Source organism: Corylus avellana, chromosome 9, assembly GCF_965113065.1.
Source record: "Corylus avellana chromosome 9, dhCorAvel1.hap1.2, whole genome shotgun sequence".
NCBI classification, from domain to species: domain Eukaryota; kingdom Viridiplantae; phylum Streptophyta; class Magnoliopsida; order Fagales; family Betulaceae; genus Corylus; species Corylus avellana.
Window position 1 is genome coordinate 2,473,869 of NC_142498.1, and position 17,144 is coordinate 2,491,012.

The following is a 17,144-nucleotide window of genomic DNA, read 5'->3' on the forward strand; positions in this document are numbered from 1 at the left end:
AATGTTTCGAGGAGAAGATAGTCAGAGTGGAGCCGCGATCTGCTGTGGACTGCTACGCTATGGAGGTCGAACAGATTTCGTCGAAGGAGCTCTTGGTGCGTCTTTGTCTCTGGCGGCGGCAGACTCGTTTAAGACGAAAGAGTGGGTGAAGCTTCAATTAGGGATTTTTCGCAAAGAGGTGGATCTGGCTTTAGTTGGGCTGATTGCTGGGTTGGAATTGAAGCCCAATGGGTCGCAGAATAGGGTTGCGCTGATGGGTCATGCGGGTTCAGTTCTTGGATCGGTTCATGGGTCGTTCTAGATCCTATTTTGGATCATGTTCCGGATTCTGTTTCAGATCTGGGTTTCTCTAGCGCTTCTGGCTCGGATCTGTCAGATCCATTACCGGCGACGAGTTCTCCTGGGCTGTCAGTGCATGGCAATCCTCTAGGCAACGATGAGTTTCTGTCGCACTTGGAGTTGGGGGCCGCGACAGCTATGCGGGGGGACAGAGCCTCGGATTTTAAGTCGAAGTCTCCTGATCATACCGGTATCAAGCTTGTCCATGCCGGTGACCCTCTCTCCGACCCTCTTTCTGCAGGTGTGTTAGTGGCCGAGGCTGAGGAGGTTTTTGATCCTCGCAGACGCTCTCCTCAGACACCATAGTTGATTTTGGTTTGACCAAATCACAAAAATGGTTGCTTTAGTCTTATTGGGAAATGGTTAAGGACGATGTTAAACATTTGGCGTTATTGAAGGACATGGAGGAGTCTTGGCGCCAAGCAAGGAAGGAAGGTCGTGAGGTGTTGTCCACTGAGGAGGAAGACCAGAATTTGGCATTGCTGAAAGAAGAAATAGAATGGTTTATAGGTGGAAGAAAGGGCCCTCAAACTAGGTCTAAGGGCAAGAGAGAGCACCGGAGGGTTGTTAATGGATGGGCAAGACTAATGTTGGGTAGTTAGGGTCGGGTGGTTTGGGTCTTGTTGGGTCGCTGTTTTCGGGCGGGTTTGCTTTGGGTAAGCTTTGGCTTTCCCTTTTGTATCTTTAGGGCTTTTTCTCCTTAATAAAACTCCTTATTACTTATCAAAAAACAAAAAAAGGTATAAAATCTGACGGATAAATTTATGATATATTTTCGCAACGCTTTTGAAATTTTATAAAAACTTCAAGGGTAATTTAGGGTCTAAAATGAAGTTTCCATTAAAATAAAATACAACATGATTGCATTCATGCATTTGGTAGATGACCATTTAGTTCAATCTCTTAGAATTCTACACATTCTTGTCTTCTTTTAGAATTCCTATGACATTCATGTAATACATTGATGCAGCCTTTTAATTTATGTACTTACACTTCTATATTTCTTAATCACCCATTATGATTCCATGTCAATAAAAAATAGTATTGAGTAATATGTACGATACAATAATAAAAAAGAATCATATATAGTTCCTGAAGAACTAATTTCACATATTATAATTTCTTTATCTTGTCTTATTATTTTATTTGATTTTACAACTCATCAATATTTATAGGTGTAAAATCAAAAAAATTTAAGAGAATGCTGACATGTATCGCAAGCGAAGCCAACCCGTTGTTTTATGCAGGGTCGAGATATCTCCAACCGAGATAACGTGTGCAGTTATCGTGCCACCGATCCTCCGAATTTGAGTCACTTCTCACTCCACTCTCTCTCTCTCTCTCTCTCTCTCTGTGTTTAGAGTAACACCGTCGAACGTCGTCGATCGAATGGTCCCGATCTGATACGCCCATCACCACAGCGAAACCCTGCGACTCCTCTCCGATCCCGAGAATGGAGCCAGACGTGAGCATCGAGACTTCGTGTATGATCCGAGTGGCAGTCCTGCCGATCGGGACGGTCCCGCCGAGCCTCCTGCGGGAGTACCGCTCCATGCTGGAGCGGCACCAGACGATCCCTCTCTCGGCGATGAGCTCGTTCTACACGGAGCATCAGAAGTCGCCGTTCGCGCATCAGCCCTGGGACTCCGGCAGCCTCCGGTTCAAGTTCGTCCTCGGCGGCTCCCCGCCCAGCCCCTGGGAAGACTTCCAGTCCAACCGCAAGATCCTCGCCGTGATCGGCATCTGCCACTGCCCTTCCTCCCCCGATCTCGACTCCGTCATCGATCATTTCGGCTCCGCCTGCAAGGGATACTCCTCCGCGCTCGTCCACCGCTGCTTCGCTTTTTGTCCCGGCGATTCTCAGGTTTGTGCGCTTTCATTTGCTTCTTGTGTTTGTTAAAAATAATGGTTAAATCATTAATTTCACCATTTCCTATGGAACATTTGATCTGCCTTCACTAAAATAATTCTACGTGTTGGGTCCCAAGGGGCTTTAAAGGATTCACAATTTCCAATTAGTGCTTGGGTTAAGTGGTTGTTTATCTGTAGTTTGCGATTTCTTGACATAGATTATACTTATGGCTGTCAAGGTTAATTTCTAGCTTTTAGGCGTCAATATTTGGCGGGGTGTAGGGGAAAATAATCAAAATTGTGTAGGCAATTGTCAAGTTTAGTTCAAAATGTATTTGTTAAGGCTATATCTCGCTACAACTTCTTTATGGTTTAGAGGTGCTATTGTCATTCAGCTCAACAGGCTCTCATTGTGACTGGAAGGCGAGGAGGTGCCAATTTGCAGGGAAGATGGTTCAACCTTACACTTAATTCATCACAAATAACTGCAAAATGTTTCCAATAGTATTGATTAACAAAGTTCTCTATGAATGTATGTGTGTGTGGGTTTCAAAATGGTAATTATCGCCTTTTTATTGTTTGTTGGGGTCGGAAATGATGGATATCATTCTATATTAATTGAATGGATCTAGTTATTGTTAATTTATCTTTCGTGTTTTGGTCTTGACCCTTACCTTATTCATGGCATGTCGTAATCACAAGTTTTATTTCTTGTTGCAGCTGGAGGAGGGCAGTAAAGAGGGAGGTAACTTAATGTTGTTTCCACCTTCTGACCGTCAAACTCAAGAGTTCCACTTGCAGACGATGATGCAAGACATTGCGGCCTCATTGTTGATGGAATTTGAAAAGTGGGTTCTTAAGGCAGAATCGGCTGGAACTATACTGAAAACGCCGTTAGATTCTCAAGCCAGTCTCAGCTCAGAGGAGGTTTATGTTTAGGTGTCCTATAGGAATTTGAATCTACACATTTTTTCTCAAAGCTTCAATGAATTGTGAGATCCTGAATGTGTTTGGATTTGCAACTTAATTAGTTTGATTTGGAAAAAATGCAGGTCATCAAGGCCAAAAAGCGAAGGCTTGCCCGGGCTCAAAAGACTATAGGTGATTACTGTTTGTTGGCAGGATCACCTGTTGATGCTAATGCCCACTATTCTACTGCAATAGAGCTTGCAAGATTGACTGGTGATTACTTTTGGTATGCTGGGGCGTTAGAGGGTAGCGTTTGTGCTTTACTGGTAGGCTCTTTTTTTTTTTTTTTTTTTTTCCCTAATATATATTAGATCATGTGTAGGATTTTGATCCTTTTCAGTCTATGCGGAGATGACCAGACAGACACCCATGATTATGATCACTTGTGTCTGACACCTTTACTGGAAACTAACAAGAGGATTTATTCATTATTACTTCATAAATGTGCGGATGGATGGATGAATAATGCTTTTCCAAGACACTAAATATAAATTATGCTTTCTCTAGCTAATTTATTTATGAGATACATGCAAGAAAGTGCTCAAACAAGGATAGTAGATATGTCTGTTAGTATAAAATTTTCATAAAGACACATAAGTCTATCTATCTTTATGTCTTACAAACTCTAATAACTTATATCCTTGTTGAGATGTGTTGTAAGCCCATGAATCATAGTTGAATATCAAATCGGGTGTGTAATAATTGGCTAAGGACTCACACCTTTCTTATGGTGGATATTTGGTTCAATTCTTGCACGGCAAATCAAAAAGATGAAAATTGATTGGATTGGCTGCATCTTGTCACAAATTTAGACTTTTGATAATATTTGTGTGCCAAAAATAATTAGTAATTGGAAACAAGTTGATAAGCTGACAAATGTTAGGAATCTGTGAAAATTTTCCCGAATCAGCGAAAATAAGTTGGTAAACACTGCTGACTATTTTGTGTTTGTACTTGATAAATTTGGGGATAGTTTTGACACAGCATCAATTGGTCAATTAGGAAATATACTTGGTGTGGTGTGTGAATAAAGATCAAGAAACCAAAACAAGGTATATGTTGTTGTTAGATAAAATGTGGTTACATGAGTTTTTGAATTACATATATAGACAAGAAGACATGACAGCCATAAAAATCCTGACAGAATGGTGGTTTCATGCTGTTTCTAGTGGATCCTTTTGTTTGGTCAAAATAAACTTTTTGTCTAGAATGCAGTGAAACATCCCTATAATTATTGAGTACCTTTGGACATGTGCTTTTGTTTCTCTTTTGGTGATTAGTTGTCATGATTTTCTTTTCTTTTTTCCCCCCTACTAGTTAGGTGGCTTGTATTGTATACTTCATGTGTACTTGGGGCCACCTTACGTTTTTATTGATATTTCAATTACATATAAAAAAGTATTGAGTACCTGAATTACTCAAAAAAAAAAAAAAAAATTGAGTAGCTAAGCTCCTCTCTTGATTGGTCTCAGATCCTTGTGTGCAGACTCTGTGCAGTTCTATGCCTTTGGTTTACATACATATAATCTCTTTATCTGTATTTGTTTATTTACTTATTTTTACTGTTAACAGCTAGACCGAATGGGCCAAAAGGATCCGGTTTTGGAGGAGGAGGTTAGATATCGGTACAATAGTGTCATCTTGCATTACAGGAAGTCATTTATACAAGACAATGCTCAGAGGTAGTTGACACCTCTTACAACTTTTTGGCCGAGGAATGAGTCAATGACTCCCAACTCTTCTCCAAATGATACTTCAATGTGTTGTAGATTACATGCAAAGTTTATTTTAATTTCATCTTGTATGTTTGATTTCTCTGGTGATAGATTTCATGTATCTCACTTCTGCTAAGCAGTTTTTTGTTGTGCATGAGAAAAAAAAAGCGGAGTTGTCTGTATTCAGAAACAAATAGGCGAATTATAGTTAGAATGTACATTATGAATTTACTAGGTTGTATACAGTAATACTGATTTGCAATCATAACTGTATCCAGCAATGCCCTAAGATCTGGTGTAAATGATAATCTGAGTGGTTGTAAAAAAGATAGAGTTCTGGGGTTTAGTGCCAGATCATTAGGGTTCTGATTAGCACTCTAGTAATTACTCTCATGGGTGTGGATGTAAAATGGGTTATACACAGGCTAGACAGAAGACACGCAAAATTGTCTCTTTAACTATGGTGGTCATGATGGAATATTTAGGCCTACTTCTAGCCGGTAAGAAGAGAAATGCGGTCTCCATGATGTGACATACTTGTTTTGACCCTAGAACAATATGCATATTGCTTCCTGGTCTTTTGAAGAATGGAAGCCATTGAGAAGGGTGTTTTTTAGAATGGAATTTAGTGAAGTCATTATTCACGTAGTCAACATAAGACTTTGGTTTTGAGGTGAATATTGCAGTTGCAAAGTTTGGGTAATGTGTAGTGATTGACATGTGGTATATTATAGGAATCATATACGGTTTTAAAAGCTTTTAGAGAGCATCGTTGTGCTTACTTATAAAAAAAAAAAGGAGCATTGTTGTGCTTGTTTTTGAACTTTTTAAAGTTCAGTAAAGAAAATCCACAGTTTATGATGCCTTCAAAATTATCAATGGCAATCCAAAGTATTATGCCAAAGCACGAAAACTAGATAAAAGGTGCTGTTTTAGAGTCGCTGGCCTACTTTTGTACACCATTTAGTTGTCAAATAAGCTCACAGTATTGGCGAACAAAAATGGTATACCCCAGGCTGGGACTTTAGAAAACTGAGTTCTGCATGCGTTTACCTAAATATTTTAGGTAAACGTTTTAGACTATATCATAAAAAGCTCTCAGAGGAACACGTGTTTCTGGGGCTGGTTCCTTCAACGCTGGTATGATATACTGTATTGTGGAAACAAGTTAGTATAAGGTGATTGCTCTCCTTATAAGAGAAGTAGCGATAGGGCCTTCTTTTTATTTGCATATTTTTTTTCCTTTGTTTTTTTGCTCTAATTTAGTTTACAATTAATTAGGTTATGTTAGTTATAAAATATATATAATTGATGCATCCTTCTGCTTAAATAACAGAAGCTCGGGCTTCCTATTCTTTTCTACTTCTAGTTTATTCTGTAATTAAATGACGTCTTGGGAGTTGTATTACCTTCTTCATGCTGGAATCTCTTGAAAATTGATATTATTGTCATTATTTATTTTGATGTTTTCTCTGCAGAGTTTCACCCCTAAGCTTTGAACTGGAGGCCACATTGAAATTGGCAAGGTTCCTTTGCAGGTAAATTTTTTTGTTGAACCTTTGTATATAGCATAAACTATTCTTCCCAAAATTATTTTTTCATCTTATATTTATATTTCTTTTAACTTCTTACAGAAGAGAGCTGGCTAAGGAGGTAGTGGAGTTGTTGACAAGTGCTGCAGATGGTGCTAAATCATTAATTGATGCCAGTGATAGACTGATATTATTTGTTGAAATAGCCCGTTTATATGGCTCTCTTGGTTATCAGCGAAAAGCTGCCTTTTTTTCGAGGCAGGTTGCTCAGTTGTATCTGCAACAAGAAAATAGACTGGCTGCTATTAGTGCCATGCAAGTTTTGGCAATGACAACAAAGGCGTATCGTGTTCAAAGTAGAGCATACACCTCTGAACATTCTCTTCCTGATGTGAGTATATAAGTTTTAAGCATAAAAGACTTGGCTAAATGGTCCTTTATCTTTATTCAGTTCTGTCACTGATGCATCTCCTGGTAACATCTTCCATTCAGCACTCTAATTGATTTTAAACCTATTGTTTTTAGAACTCTTTTCAGATTTATGACCTCAAATTGTAGCTTATCAAAAAATTATATGACCTAAAATCATTGATTTTAAAGACTGACAAAAGCTTCATTGTTTGACAAAAGCTTGTGATCAGATGAATGAATGAATTGCAATCATCTAATTCTAAAGGATTCAAATTTATCCGATCTCCATTAGACCTTTCTACAATGACGGGCCCCAAATTGGGGACAGGACACATACTCGGACCATCTTTGGGAAGTTTGTTGTGCTGGTAAACAACAAGCAAAGGGTTATTATACATTCACATTAATTTCAGAATAAAACAAGAAGCCATCATCTATTCTGTGAAATAACAAATACTAGCAGCTTGCTGGAGAACTGGAATTTATTACTCTTGAAGGGAAAAGGAAAAAGAAAAATCAAGTTTGATCATCAATGGTGACCTTGCTTGGGGATTCCCTATTTCTCGATGTTAATTTATGAAATACCCGTTTTCAATATCTTTGAACATGGCTTCCCTATACGAATTTTTGTTGTTGGTGGTAGTGGTGCTCATGATTCTTTGGTTAGGAGTTCCAAGTTAAACTTTATTCTAAGATGAATAGGGGTTCACTGAATTTTATGTTATTTGGCTGTGTAATCTCAAAACTGAGTGTGTGTCTTACTTAGTTTACAACCCATGACTTGGGGTTATAAATTTGTTGCAGTAGTAGGAAGTGAACTTGAATTTGCACTATATCAAGGAATGAGCTAGCTTATTTGGTGGCATACTCTGATTAATAATTAGCACGTACTAGTCATGTGTTTCTATTAAGTTAGAAGTATGGTTTAAGTTTTTCTCTTTTCTCTCAATAAATTTATATTTTACTAAATTTAGACTCTGTATGCATATTCTGAAGGTATTTCTTGTTTTTCTTTTGTTTATTTACAGCGGCAAATTGTATCCGGTCATGCTGATGGTATGAAAATGCATCATCAGTCAGTAGTCTCCTTATTCGAGTGTCAATGGAGCACACTGCAGATGGTTGTGCTAAGAGAGATTCTGATCTCTGCAGTTCGTGCTGGAGATCCTCTTGCTGCATGGAGTGCAGCAGCACGCCTGCTAAGATCTTATTATCCTTTAATAACACCTGCAGGGCAAAATGGCCTTGCTAGTGCACTCTCAAGTTCAGCAGATAGGCTTCCATCAGGAACACGCTGTGCCGATCCTGCCTTACCTTTCATAAGGTGGTCAACAGATCCTTAATATTTGGTCCCATTGAAGATTAAATAACAATTAATTTTTTTGCTGAGTCTTAGTCCTTATGATTTGGTGGCTTTATGGCCATGTTAGTGGATTTTGGAATCTAATTATCTTCACCTAGCCAGTCATCTCGATGATACTGTGTGCTGCATTTTACCTAATTAAAACTACTCTTGGTTTGTTTTGCTTTTGAAAAAGAAAAAGAAAAAAAGGAGGGTATTGTTTCAAGTTTAGTACTTTGGGTATATTGTTGTTTGAGTTGATTTAAGATGTGTATTCGAATTGTGTTGAATTTCCAATGGTTGTCTAGGAGGCTTAGTTCATGATTTTGCCAATGGATGCTATAATTTGTATATTTATATGTTTACTTAAATTTTATTGACTTTTGAGGTTCTGAGCTTCTTAAGTAGAGCCAAGTCTTTAGCATTTTTGTTTTGACACTCACTTTTTGCATTGAACACATATGAGTGCTTTCCCACCCATGAGGACCTTTCTCATTCCTAAGGCGTATCCAGTTCTGATCAGTAATGTCAACGATAAGAACAAATCGCTATTAGAGTCTATCCTCTTTTTCATTTTAATTTATGTGGGAGCGACTTGGATAATGTATATTAATTTAATTCACTGCAGGCTGTATTCTTTTCCTCTCCATCCCTCACAAATGGACATTGTAAAACGCAATTCCGCAAGAGAAGAATGGTGGGCTGGATCTGCTCCTTCTGGGCCTTTTATTTATACGCCATTCAGCAAAGGAGAGCCAAATAATAGCAGCAAACATGAGCTGACCTGGGTGGTCGGAGAACCTGTCCAGGTCTTGGTGGAGTTAGCAAATCCATGCGGGTTTGACTTAAGGGTTGATAGTATCTATCTTTCCGTGCATTCTGGAAATTTTGATGCTTTCCCAGTCAGTGTTAATCTTCCACCTAATTTATCAAAGGTGATCACCTTATCAGGAATCCCAACTTCAGTTGGGCCAGTGACAATTCCTGGGTGCATGGTTCATTGTTTTGGTGTTATTACTGAACACCTGTTCAGGGATGTTGACAATCTTTTACTTGGAGCAACACAAGGACTAGTGCTTTCTGACCCTTTTCGATGCTGTGGATCTGCAAAGTTGAGGAATTTATATGTTCCAAATATTTCTGTTGTACCGCCGCTGCCATTGCTAGTTTCACACGTTGTTGGTGGTGATGGTGCCATTATATTATATGAAGGTGAAATTCGCGATGTATGGATTAACCTGGCTAATGCTGGTACAGTTCCAGTTGAGCAGACACATATTTCACTATCAGGAAAAAACCAAGATTGTGTCACCGCAGTGGCATATGAAACCTTAAAGGCTGCCCTCCCTTTGAAGCCTGGTGCAGAAGTGACCATACCTGTGACCTTAAAAGCATGGCAACTTGGCTTATTGGATTCTGATGCTGCAGGTGGCAAGAGTGCCTCTGGTAGCATGGTAAGGCACTCCAAAGATGGAAACAGCCCCACATTGTTGATCCATTATGCAGGTACTTTTGTCAAATTATGTACAAAAAATTTATCTCACGATGAATTTATGCATGTTATGAGCTCTGACTATAAGCATCCAAAAATTTTCAAGTTATTTAAGTAGCCTATAGCTGTTAAAGAAGACCGGTAATATTTCTGGTTTAGCTGTTGTGTTTTGGGCCTTCAGCTTTGTAATGTGGTCCCATTTTTCCATGTTGCATGCCTTCTATTATGCTATTCCTCACTGAAACATGATTATCTGGGGCTTGCAATGGGCTAGGCTTGGGCTGTTTGAATGCGTTATGCTGATTAGTGATTCATCCATAGTAAAAGTATGAAAATAAATCTTTGGAAAATGTTAAAGCATGTGAAATTACAACTCAACTTAACGATTTTTATTTTTTTTGCAAGTAAACCTTTAACTAATTTTTTGAACGAGATAAAAAAGTATGAAAATAAATTTTCAGACTATTAAAATACGTGAAATTACAATTGAACATCTGCAAGTTATAGAGAAGGCTTTGATGACTTCTATTTTGGTTTTTCACATGCTCCCCGACCTGTACTAATCAGTTTTGTTTTAATTATTCAGTTATTTTCTTTGTTAACATTGTAACTATGACACGGATTATTCCTCTCCAAGTGCCATCTGTGTTCCTGAGTGGAATAAACATTTGTGGTCGTACTTTCTTACAGTAATTCTGTTTTCATTTTGCTTCTCAGGGCCACCGTCAAATTCTATAGATCCTCCAAAAAGTGGGTCTGCTGTGCCACCTGGTAGACGACTGGCTGTTCCTTTGCAGATTTGTGTTTTGCAGGGTTTGTCCTTTGTAAAGGCTCGCTTGCTTTCAATGGAAATACCTGCACGCGTGGGTGAAAACCTTCCTAAGCCGGTCGATGTTGATAATGTCTCTACTGAAGGAGCTGTTGGTTCTGAAGGTAAAATAGACAGATTGGTGAAAATTGATCCTTTTAGAGGAAGTTGGGGACTTCGATTTCTTGAACTCGAGTTGTCTAATCCAACCGATGTTGTGTTTGACATTAGTGTTTCTGTCCAATTGAAAAACTCTGGCAATGAGGATAACATTTCTGCTGACCATGATGCTACCGATTACGGTTATCCTAAAACTAGAATTGATAGGGATTGCTCTGCGAGGGTACTAATACCACTGGAGCATTTTAAATTACCTATTCTTGATGGTTCCTTTTTTATGAAGGATATTCAGGTGGATGGGATTGATGGTGGCAGAAGTTCTATTTTTTCAGAAAAAAATACAAAGGCTGAACTGAATGCTTCTATCAAGAACCTCATATCTAGAATAAAAGTAAGGTGGCATTCAGGGCAGAATAGCTCTGGAGAATTAAATATAAAGGATGCTGTACAGGCAGCACTCCAGACATCTGTTATGGATGTACTGCTGCCAGATCCGTTGACATTTGGCTTTAGGCTTGCTAGAAATGATCTTGAGCCTGCAAAACTTGATTCACCTAAAGAGTTTGATAATCGTATTCACTCGTCTGCATCTAGAGGTTCTGTGCTAGCGCATGACATGACTCCTATGGAAGTTCTAGTTCGTAATAACACCAAGGATGCGATTAAAATGGGTCTCAGTATTACATGCCGAGATGTAGCCGGAGAAAATTGTGTCGAGGGTACCAAGGCAACTGTCTTATGGGCTGGTGAGTTTCTTTTATGATGCCTTTATTTTATTTTATTTTGTCTTCTTTTTTGTGTGTTTGGTCTCATAAGTCTACTTAATCATTTGATGCTTCTCATCTATATTGTACAATTGTTGCACATGAATAAGTTCACAAAGCAGAGCTTTGCCACACATCTTTTAGAGGCTAACCGGGTCCTGCCTATGTTTTTGAAATTGTTTGCCATTCATGAAAATCTTCAGGTTTAACTTACATAGATGGAAGACATCCATTATTACAAATCTATTGACTAGTGTGTATACTTTTTTCTAAATATTTTTAGGTGTTCTGAATGGGATCACTATGGAGATTCCTCCACTTCAAGAAATCAAGCATTCTTTCTCTTTGTATTTTCTTGTCCCCGGTGAATATACACTGGTAGCCGCTGCATTGATAGCCGATGCTAATGACATCCTCAGGGCTCGAGCAAGGACCGATTCTCCTGATGAGCCCATTTTCTGTTGTGGACCTCCATTTAATGTCCGTGTCAATGGGACTGCATGACAGTTTTTGGTCTGTCCTTATTGATTGGGTAATCACATTGCAGATCACAGTAGATTAAAGCATACTGCTCAAAGTAGATAAAAGTCCAATTTTTTATTTGGCAGCAGCATGAGGTATGCATTGCCTTCTCTTCTTTTACCTCTTTCAGTGAACTCCCTTTCCACCCAAAAATGAAATCTTTTTTTTCGCCTTTTTCCTCTGTGTGGAATGGATAACTAGTCTGTATCTGCTTGTAAATCCATGTTCGAGGCATTGTATTGAAACACTTATGTTTTGTTGTTGGGAATTTTGAGGCTGTATCCGCTTGCACTGTATTGTGAAATAAGTTGTCACGTTTTACACGGGAAAGAAATTGATGTTAGGTATATGAACTGACTTTTGTGTGGTTATTATTAGGTTCATGTTCTAGAACCAATCTAATCTTTTGCATTGTCTGGAGCCATTTGCAATCTGAGTATCGAAAATCCATTGATATTTTGTTGTGGCATAAAATTGAAGTTTTCGGAGGAATCTATGCTAAAATCCATGTGGTTTTCATGGTGAAGAGCACTTGCTGAGTTTCTTACGCAATTGTTTTCCGTTTCTTTAACACGCTTACAGATTTGAGATAAGCTACATGATGAAGCTCCATTCCTAGTTTGGGTACGGTTTTAAGCTATATTAGGGATGCTAATTGTACTTATCAAAAAAAAAAATATTAGGGATGCTAATTGTAAAAAAGCTTGGTTTACCTCATTAAGAGTGAAGATTGTAGGATTGGGGGAGAACTCTAGTGAAAAAAGTGGAGGTAATCTTTGCCGTTAATTTTTGTAAAGGAGTTTAATGAATTGATGCCGAGTAATGTTTTTTGAAATGCTACGATTTTGGCTTTGGCGCAAAAAGGGTTGGTTTTGGAAGCTTGTGAGATTTTACAGGAGCTGATGGAATAAGGGGAGGTAAGGCCGAATGAAGGGACATTGATAAGATTGATATCCGCTCGCACGAGTGTCGAGGAGCTTCAAATTGAGGAGAGAAATTCGTCTTTTTGCTCTGATCCTAAGTGTTCTATATGTTTTTAAGTATAATTTTAAAAATGTGTACATAAGTTTTTAGGCATTTTATTTTATTTTATTGTAAGTCAGTATTGTAAGGGTAAATTATAGGCTAGATTAAAATGTCTTGGTACTGATAGATGAATGGAGTCCCAAAGAGAAAGGATAATCATCAGGTCAGTGTTGATAAAGTGGGCCACCGTGGGTATCGGCTGCAAAGCATAGTGGTATTTTTACGATCCAAGGAATTACTAAAATAAAATGACTTTTCTTGCAAATAAGGCATATCTTGTCTAGGCAAGATTTTTGAAATGATACCCTTATTTTCATAAGTGTTTTACATGGTTTAAGTGTAATCTTATATATATATATATATATATATATATATATATATAAAAGCTCTTTGACACTTAATCTTGTAAGCTGATTTTCAAATGTAGTTCTACCTAAAATTTGTATCATATCAGAATAGGAGATTTCAGAATAGGAGCGAGCAAAGTTGAGTGTTGAATTGATGACTTGTCTGAAAGTTTGTTTGGATTTTGCAAGGGAAGTGTTCGAAGAAATGTCGGAGAAGAGAATTGTGGGATTCTGGAATTCATTGATACGTTGTTATGCTCAAAATGGGTCTTTGTGCCAAGTACTGGATCCCCTTAGAGAGATGAGTTTAATGGACGTGAAGCCTGATAGGTTCACAGTTTCAGGCTCGTTATCTGCTTGTGCCAAAACAGGTGCTATTAATCTAGCAAAGTGGGTTCAGAAATTGGATGGTGGATCATATGTGCTCCTGGAAAATTTATTTGCTGCAGCTCGAAGATTTGCTGGGTTCAAGCAGTTAGAGAGGCAATGGTCAAAAATGGGGATTAACTCACATAGAGTGGGAGGATTAAAAAAGAGTTTATGGATGTTAAGATTGCATTTGAGAAATATAGATTTTAAGTTAAAAAGTGTTATTGGGCAAAAGCTTCATTTTTAAGTTTTTGCCAAAAGTGCGTCGTGACCATTTTTAGGCTTTTTGGACCCTTAAAAGCGTTTTAAATTTTTTTTTACCAAATGAGTATTTTTTTTCTTCAAACGGACTATTTAAGTGTTAAAAGCATTTTTAGGCCATTCAAACGCAATCTCAAATAGGCCCTAAGTTTCACATTAATTTCTAACTAAGTGAGACTGGACTTTATAAGCGATTTTAGGAGTTTCAATTGCAACTTAACTAGTCTTTTGAAGTGATAGTGCAGATGTGACTAATGCTTTTCTAAGTTTGTTACACTTTTAGTAAAACTGAAGGAGTTTGAATTAGTTTCTACCTCAAACTCACAAGTGTTGAAGGAGATCATTGAAAGAAAGAATATAGACCAACTGCAGCATACAGTTGATTCATTTATGATTTTCTGACAAAATTGCTTTGAGCATTTTTGGATGCCATACTGATGCTAATTGTGAAGACTAGTTTCTCAAAATTTTTCAACGGATAAATTGAGAAGAGATGGAAGCCATTATGGCATGCTCACGGTTTCTCAAGTGACAAACCTCCACAGGATAAAGTTTGGAATTCTCTGGATGAAACCTAATGTACGAGATGTTCTTGGTCTTTGGCAAAGTTTTGAACAGATTCATTATAACCATGAGGATCGTTAAAATAAAGTAATTAAGGATTTGAATAGCTTTTTGGTTATTAGAAATGAGACCAAAATGAACTACATTTGGCCCAACAAAATGACAAAATATTTGGTGAGCTGCTACAATACTCACCAAATTTGAGCGTTGTTCACTCACCAAATATGAAAAAGCATTAGAAAATCTATAACATTCTCTCTCATATCAAATAAAGAATAAAAAAAAAAAAATCTTAACAATGAATATTAAAATAGAATAGTGAAAATAGATCGTTAAAACAGAGAGATGTAGGTGCTTTTTATTGTTGCTTTAGAAAATTCATTAGTTAAAAGGTGATCCTTTTAGCTAAAATTAAAAGTAAATTTGCCAAATGTAAATGCTCTTATTGGATCATAAGGATTTGGGCCTCGCATTAACAAAAAAGAAGATATGGATTCATGACAAATAGGCAATATTTATTTTTCTCAATTTTTGGTTATTGTTCCAAGCAAAAAAAAAAAAAAAAAAAACCCTTGGTGGTTGGAAGTTTTTAAGGACTGAATGTTGTGAAAGCAAAAGATGGGGATACCTCCCTGGAATTGGCTGTCAGGAAGACGACATCTCATGGTGGTCACCTTTTCTATCCTATTACCAATTCAATTTTCTGATGCGTATATTTATGGCATATTTATAATTTTGTAAACATGCTTATTTGATTTATATGGTATATATTAGTCATTTTTAATGTCATCAATGGGTGATTTGATTGTTGGATCGATGATGGTGAACTGTTTGGATCTTAATATATAGCAATGTTTCACATTGATAATGATATATATATTGAGTTTATTGGCTTTGTTAATTTATGTTAAATCACCGTTTATTCTAAAAGGATAAGTTAATAAGAATAGATGAATTTAATTAATATTTTAATACACTTTCTCCCATGTGAGCTCATGAAAGAGACAAAGTTTGAACTCAAGACCTTTACTCTGATACTATGTAAAATTAACAGTTATCTCAAAAGTTTAAGCTAATAGAAATGAGTGAATTTAATTAATATTATGAAAATTTCTTTTGATTCTTAGATCGATTATGCAGAGTGCATTGTTGGATCTTTAAAGAATTTTAATCTTCTTTTCTTTTTATCTTATTTCATTTTTGGAGGTTAAGGTTGTTCTTAGAGGCAATGAAGGAGAGGAGAGGAGAGGTACACTTGATGGGGTGGGGCTACTGGTAGTTGATATTGGGTCACTCTCAGGTTACCAGTTGGGAAATGGAAATGCAAAAAAACATAATGTGTCTAATGTCGGTTTGGTTTAATGATTTTTGTTTAAAAAAATATCGATTTCAAAATGCAAGTAAACAAAAAGTAAATTTTAAAAGTACAATTAGGGTTTAGTAAGATCCGTAAAAGATGTGATACATGTTACGCGAAAATGCAATTCAACCTTTAAAATCGTATGTTTTTAAAAGTGCACACCCCTTGTTTGCTACGCGGAAATATGGATTTTTTTTTTTATTTATTTATTTTTTATTTTTAACTCTCAAACGGATGTTGTTTAAAAACATATGGTTGGCCTACAAAATCAGGGTAAAATGGACTCTTAATTGCCTTCGAATACACAAATTCGTCCGAAAAATTCTTGGAAAGTTGTGTATAACGCCTCGGTCCTATATTAAAAAAATAAGGAGTAGCTCACATAGAGTGTATGGTTTATAAAAGATAGTCATGAGTGCTAAGTCTCATATTGCCTAGTTATTAAATAAAACTAAGCTTTATAAAGAATTCAGAAAAAACTCTAAATGAACTAGTCATTTTGAGATGATAAAGCAGATGTGGCTAACATTTTTCCTTGATCTTCATTCCATACTTGATTGCTAAATAGGCATTGATAATAGTACTTGGAGAATCTCCAAATCAATTATCATTTTGCCTATATTCCCTTACACTTCTCAAGCTTCGTTGCCAAAAACCCTTCACTCCTTTTATGATGGTCAAAATTTGTGTATAAATTTCCCAAGAGTCCTCTCTACCTTCCTGCCTAAATGCCAATGACTATCTCTGACTTTCATGGACAAAATGCCACAAAAATTCCTCATGTGTGTGCCATCTACATCATGTAAATGGGAAATATGATGCCCCCCCAATCCATTTATGAGTATTGTCTACATGAATACTCAGGTTCCTTATCATGTGTCCCTTTGCTGCCTTTTTCCTCATCTATCATGTCACCTACAATGGCTAGTGGGGGCAGTTGGTGCCCCCCCCTTCCAAGTTCTCTTAGGGGGCCCTCAAAAAGAGAGAGCATTTACAGACTTTCATTATTATGGAGGCAAATTCGTTATTGGGTTAGTGATAACATTTACATGTTCGTGTGTTTTTGCTGTTTTGCTTTCATCTCATGACTAAAATGAATGTCTATTTTCTTGTCGCTTTCATTTTTTCTCCCTCTTTTTGGATCATCTTTTAGAAGATGAGCCTCACCTGCACAAACTTTTTATTCTGTGTAAGATAGTAAATGGGGAATAAGCTGACCAAACCATCATTAAGGACGTATTCAAAGCGTCATGTATTTTTCTAAATTGGACCGAGGAAATTCCTCTGATTCAATCCATTAAACTGACATCTGTCTCAAGTTTAAAGCACGTGATTCTCACATGCATTTTAAT

At 37.2% G+C, this 17,144-nt stretch overlaps 1 protein-coding gene across 2 annotated transcripts; it reads left to right on the forward strand.

The window, feature by feature from the left end:
- Positions 1 to 1,573: 1,573 nt before the first annotated feature.
- Positions 1,574 to 12,242, forward strand: TRS120 (transport protein TRS120). Of its 2 annotated transcripts, none has more exons than XM_059603801.2 (10): positions 1,574 to 2,203; positions 2,911 to 3,117; positions 3,243 to 3,425; positions 4,732 to 4,841; positions 6,353 to 6,412; positions 6,509 to 6,797; positions 7,846 to 8,141; positions 8,788 to 9,665; positions 10,369 to 11,325; positions 11,627 to 12,242. In XM_059603801.2, exons 1-10 carry the CDS (start codon positions 1,793 to 1,795, stop codon positions 11,845 to 11,847), a joined length of 3,612 nt encoding a protein of 1,203 aa, XP_059459784.2. In that variant the 5' UTR covers positions 1,574 to 1,792; the 3' UTR covers positions 11,848 to 12,242. The 2 variants fall into 2 exon arrangements, with proteins under 2 accessions (XP_059459784.2, XP_059459785.2); XM_059603802.2 differs by having other exon boundaries at positions 6,512 to 6,797.
- The last annotated feature ends 4,902 nt before the right edge of the window (positions 12,243 to 17,144 follow it).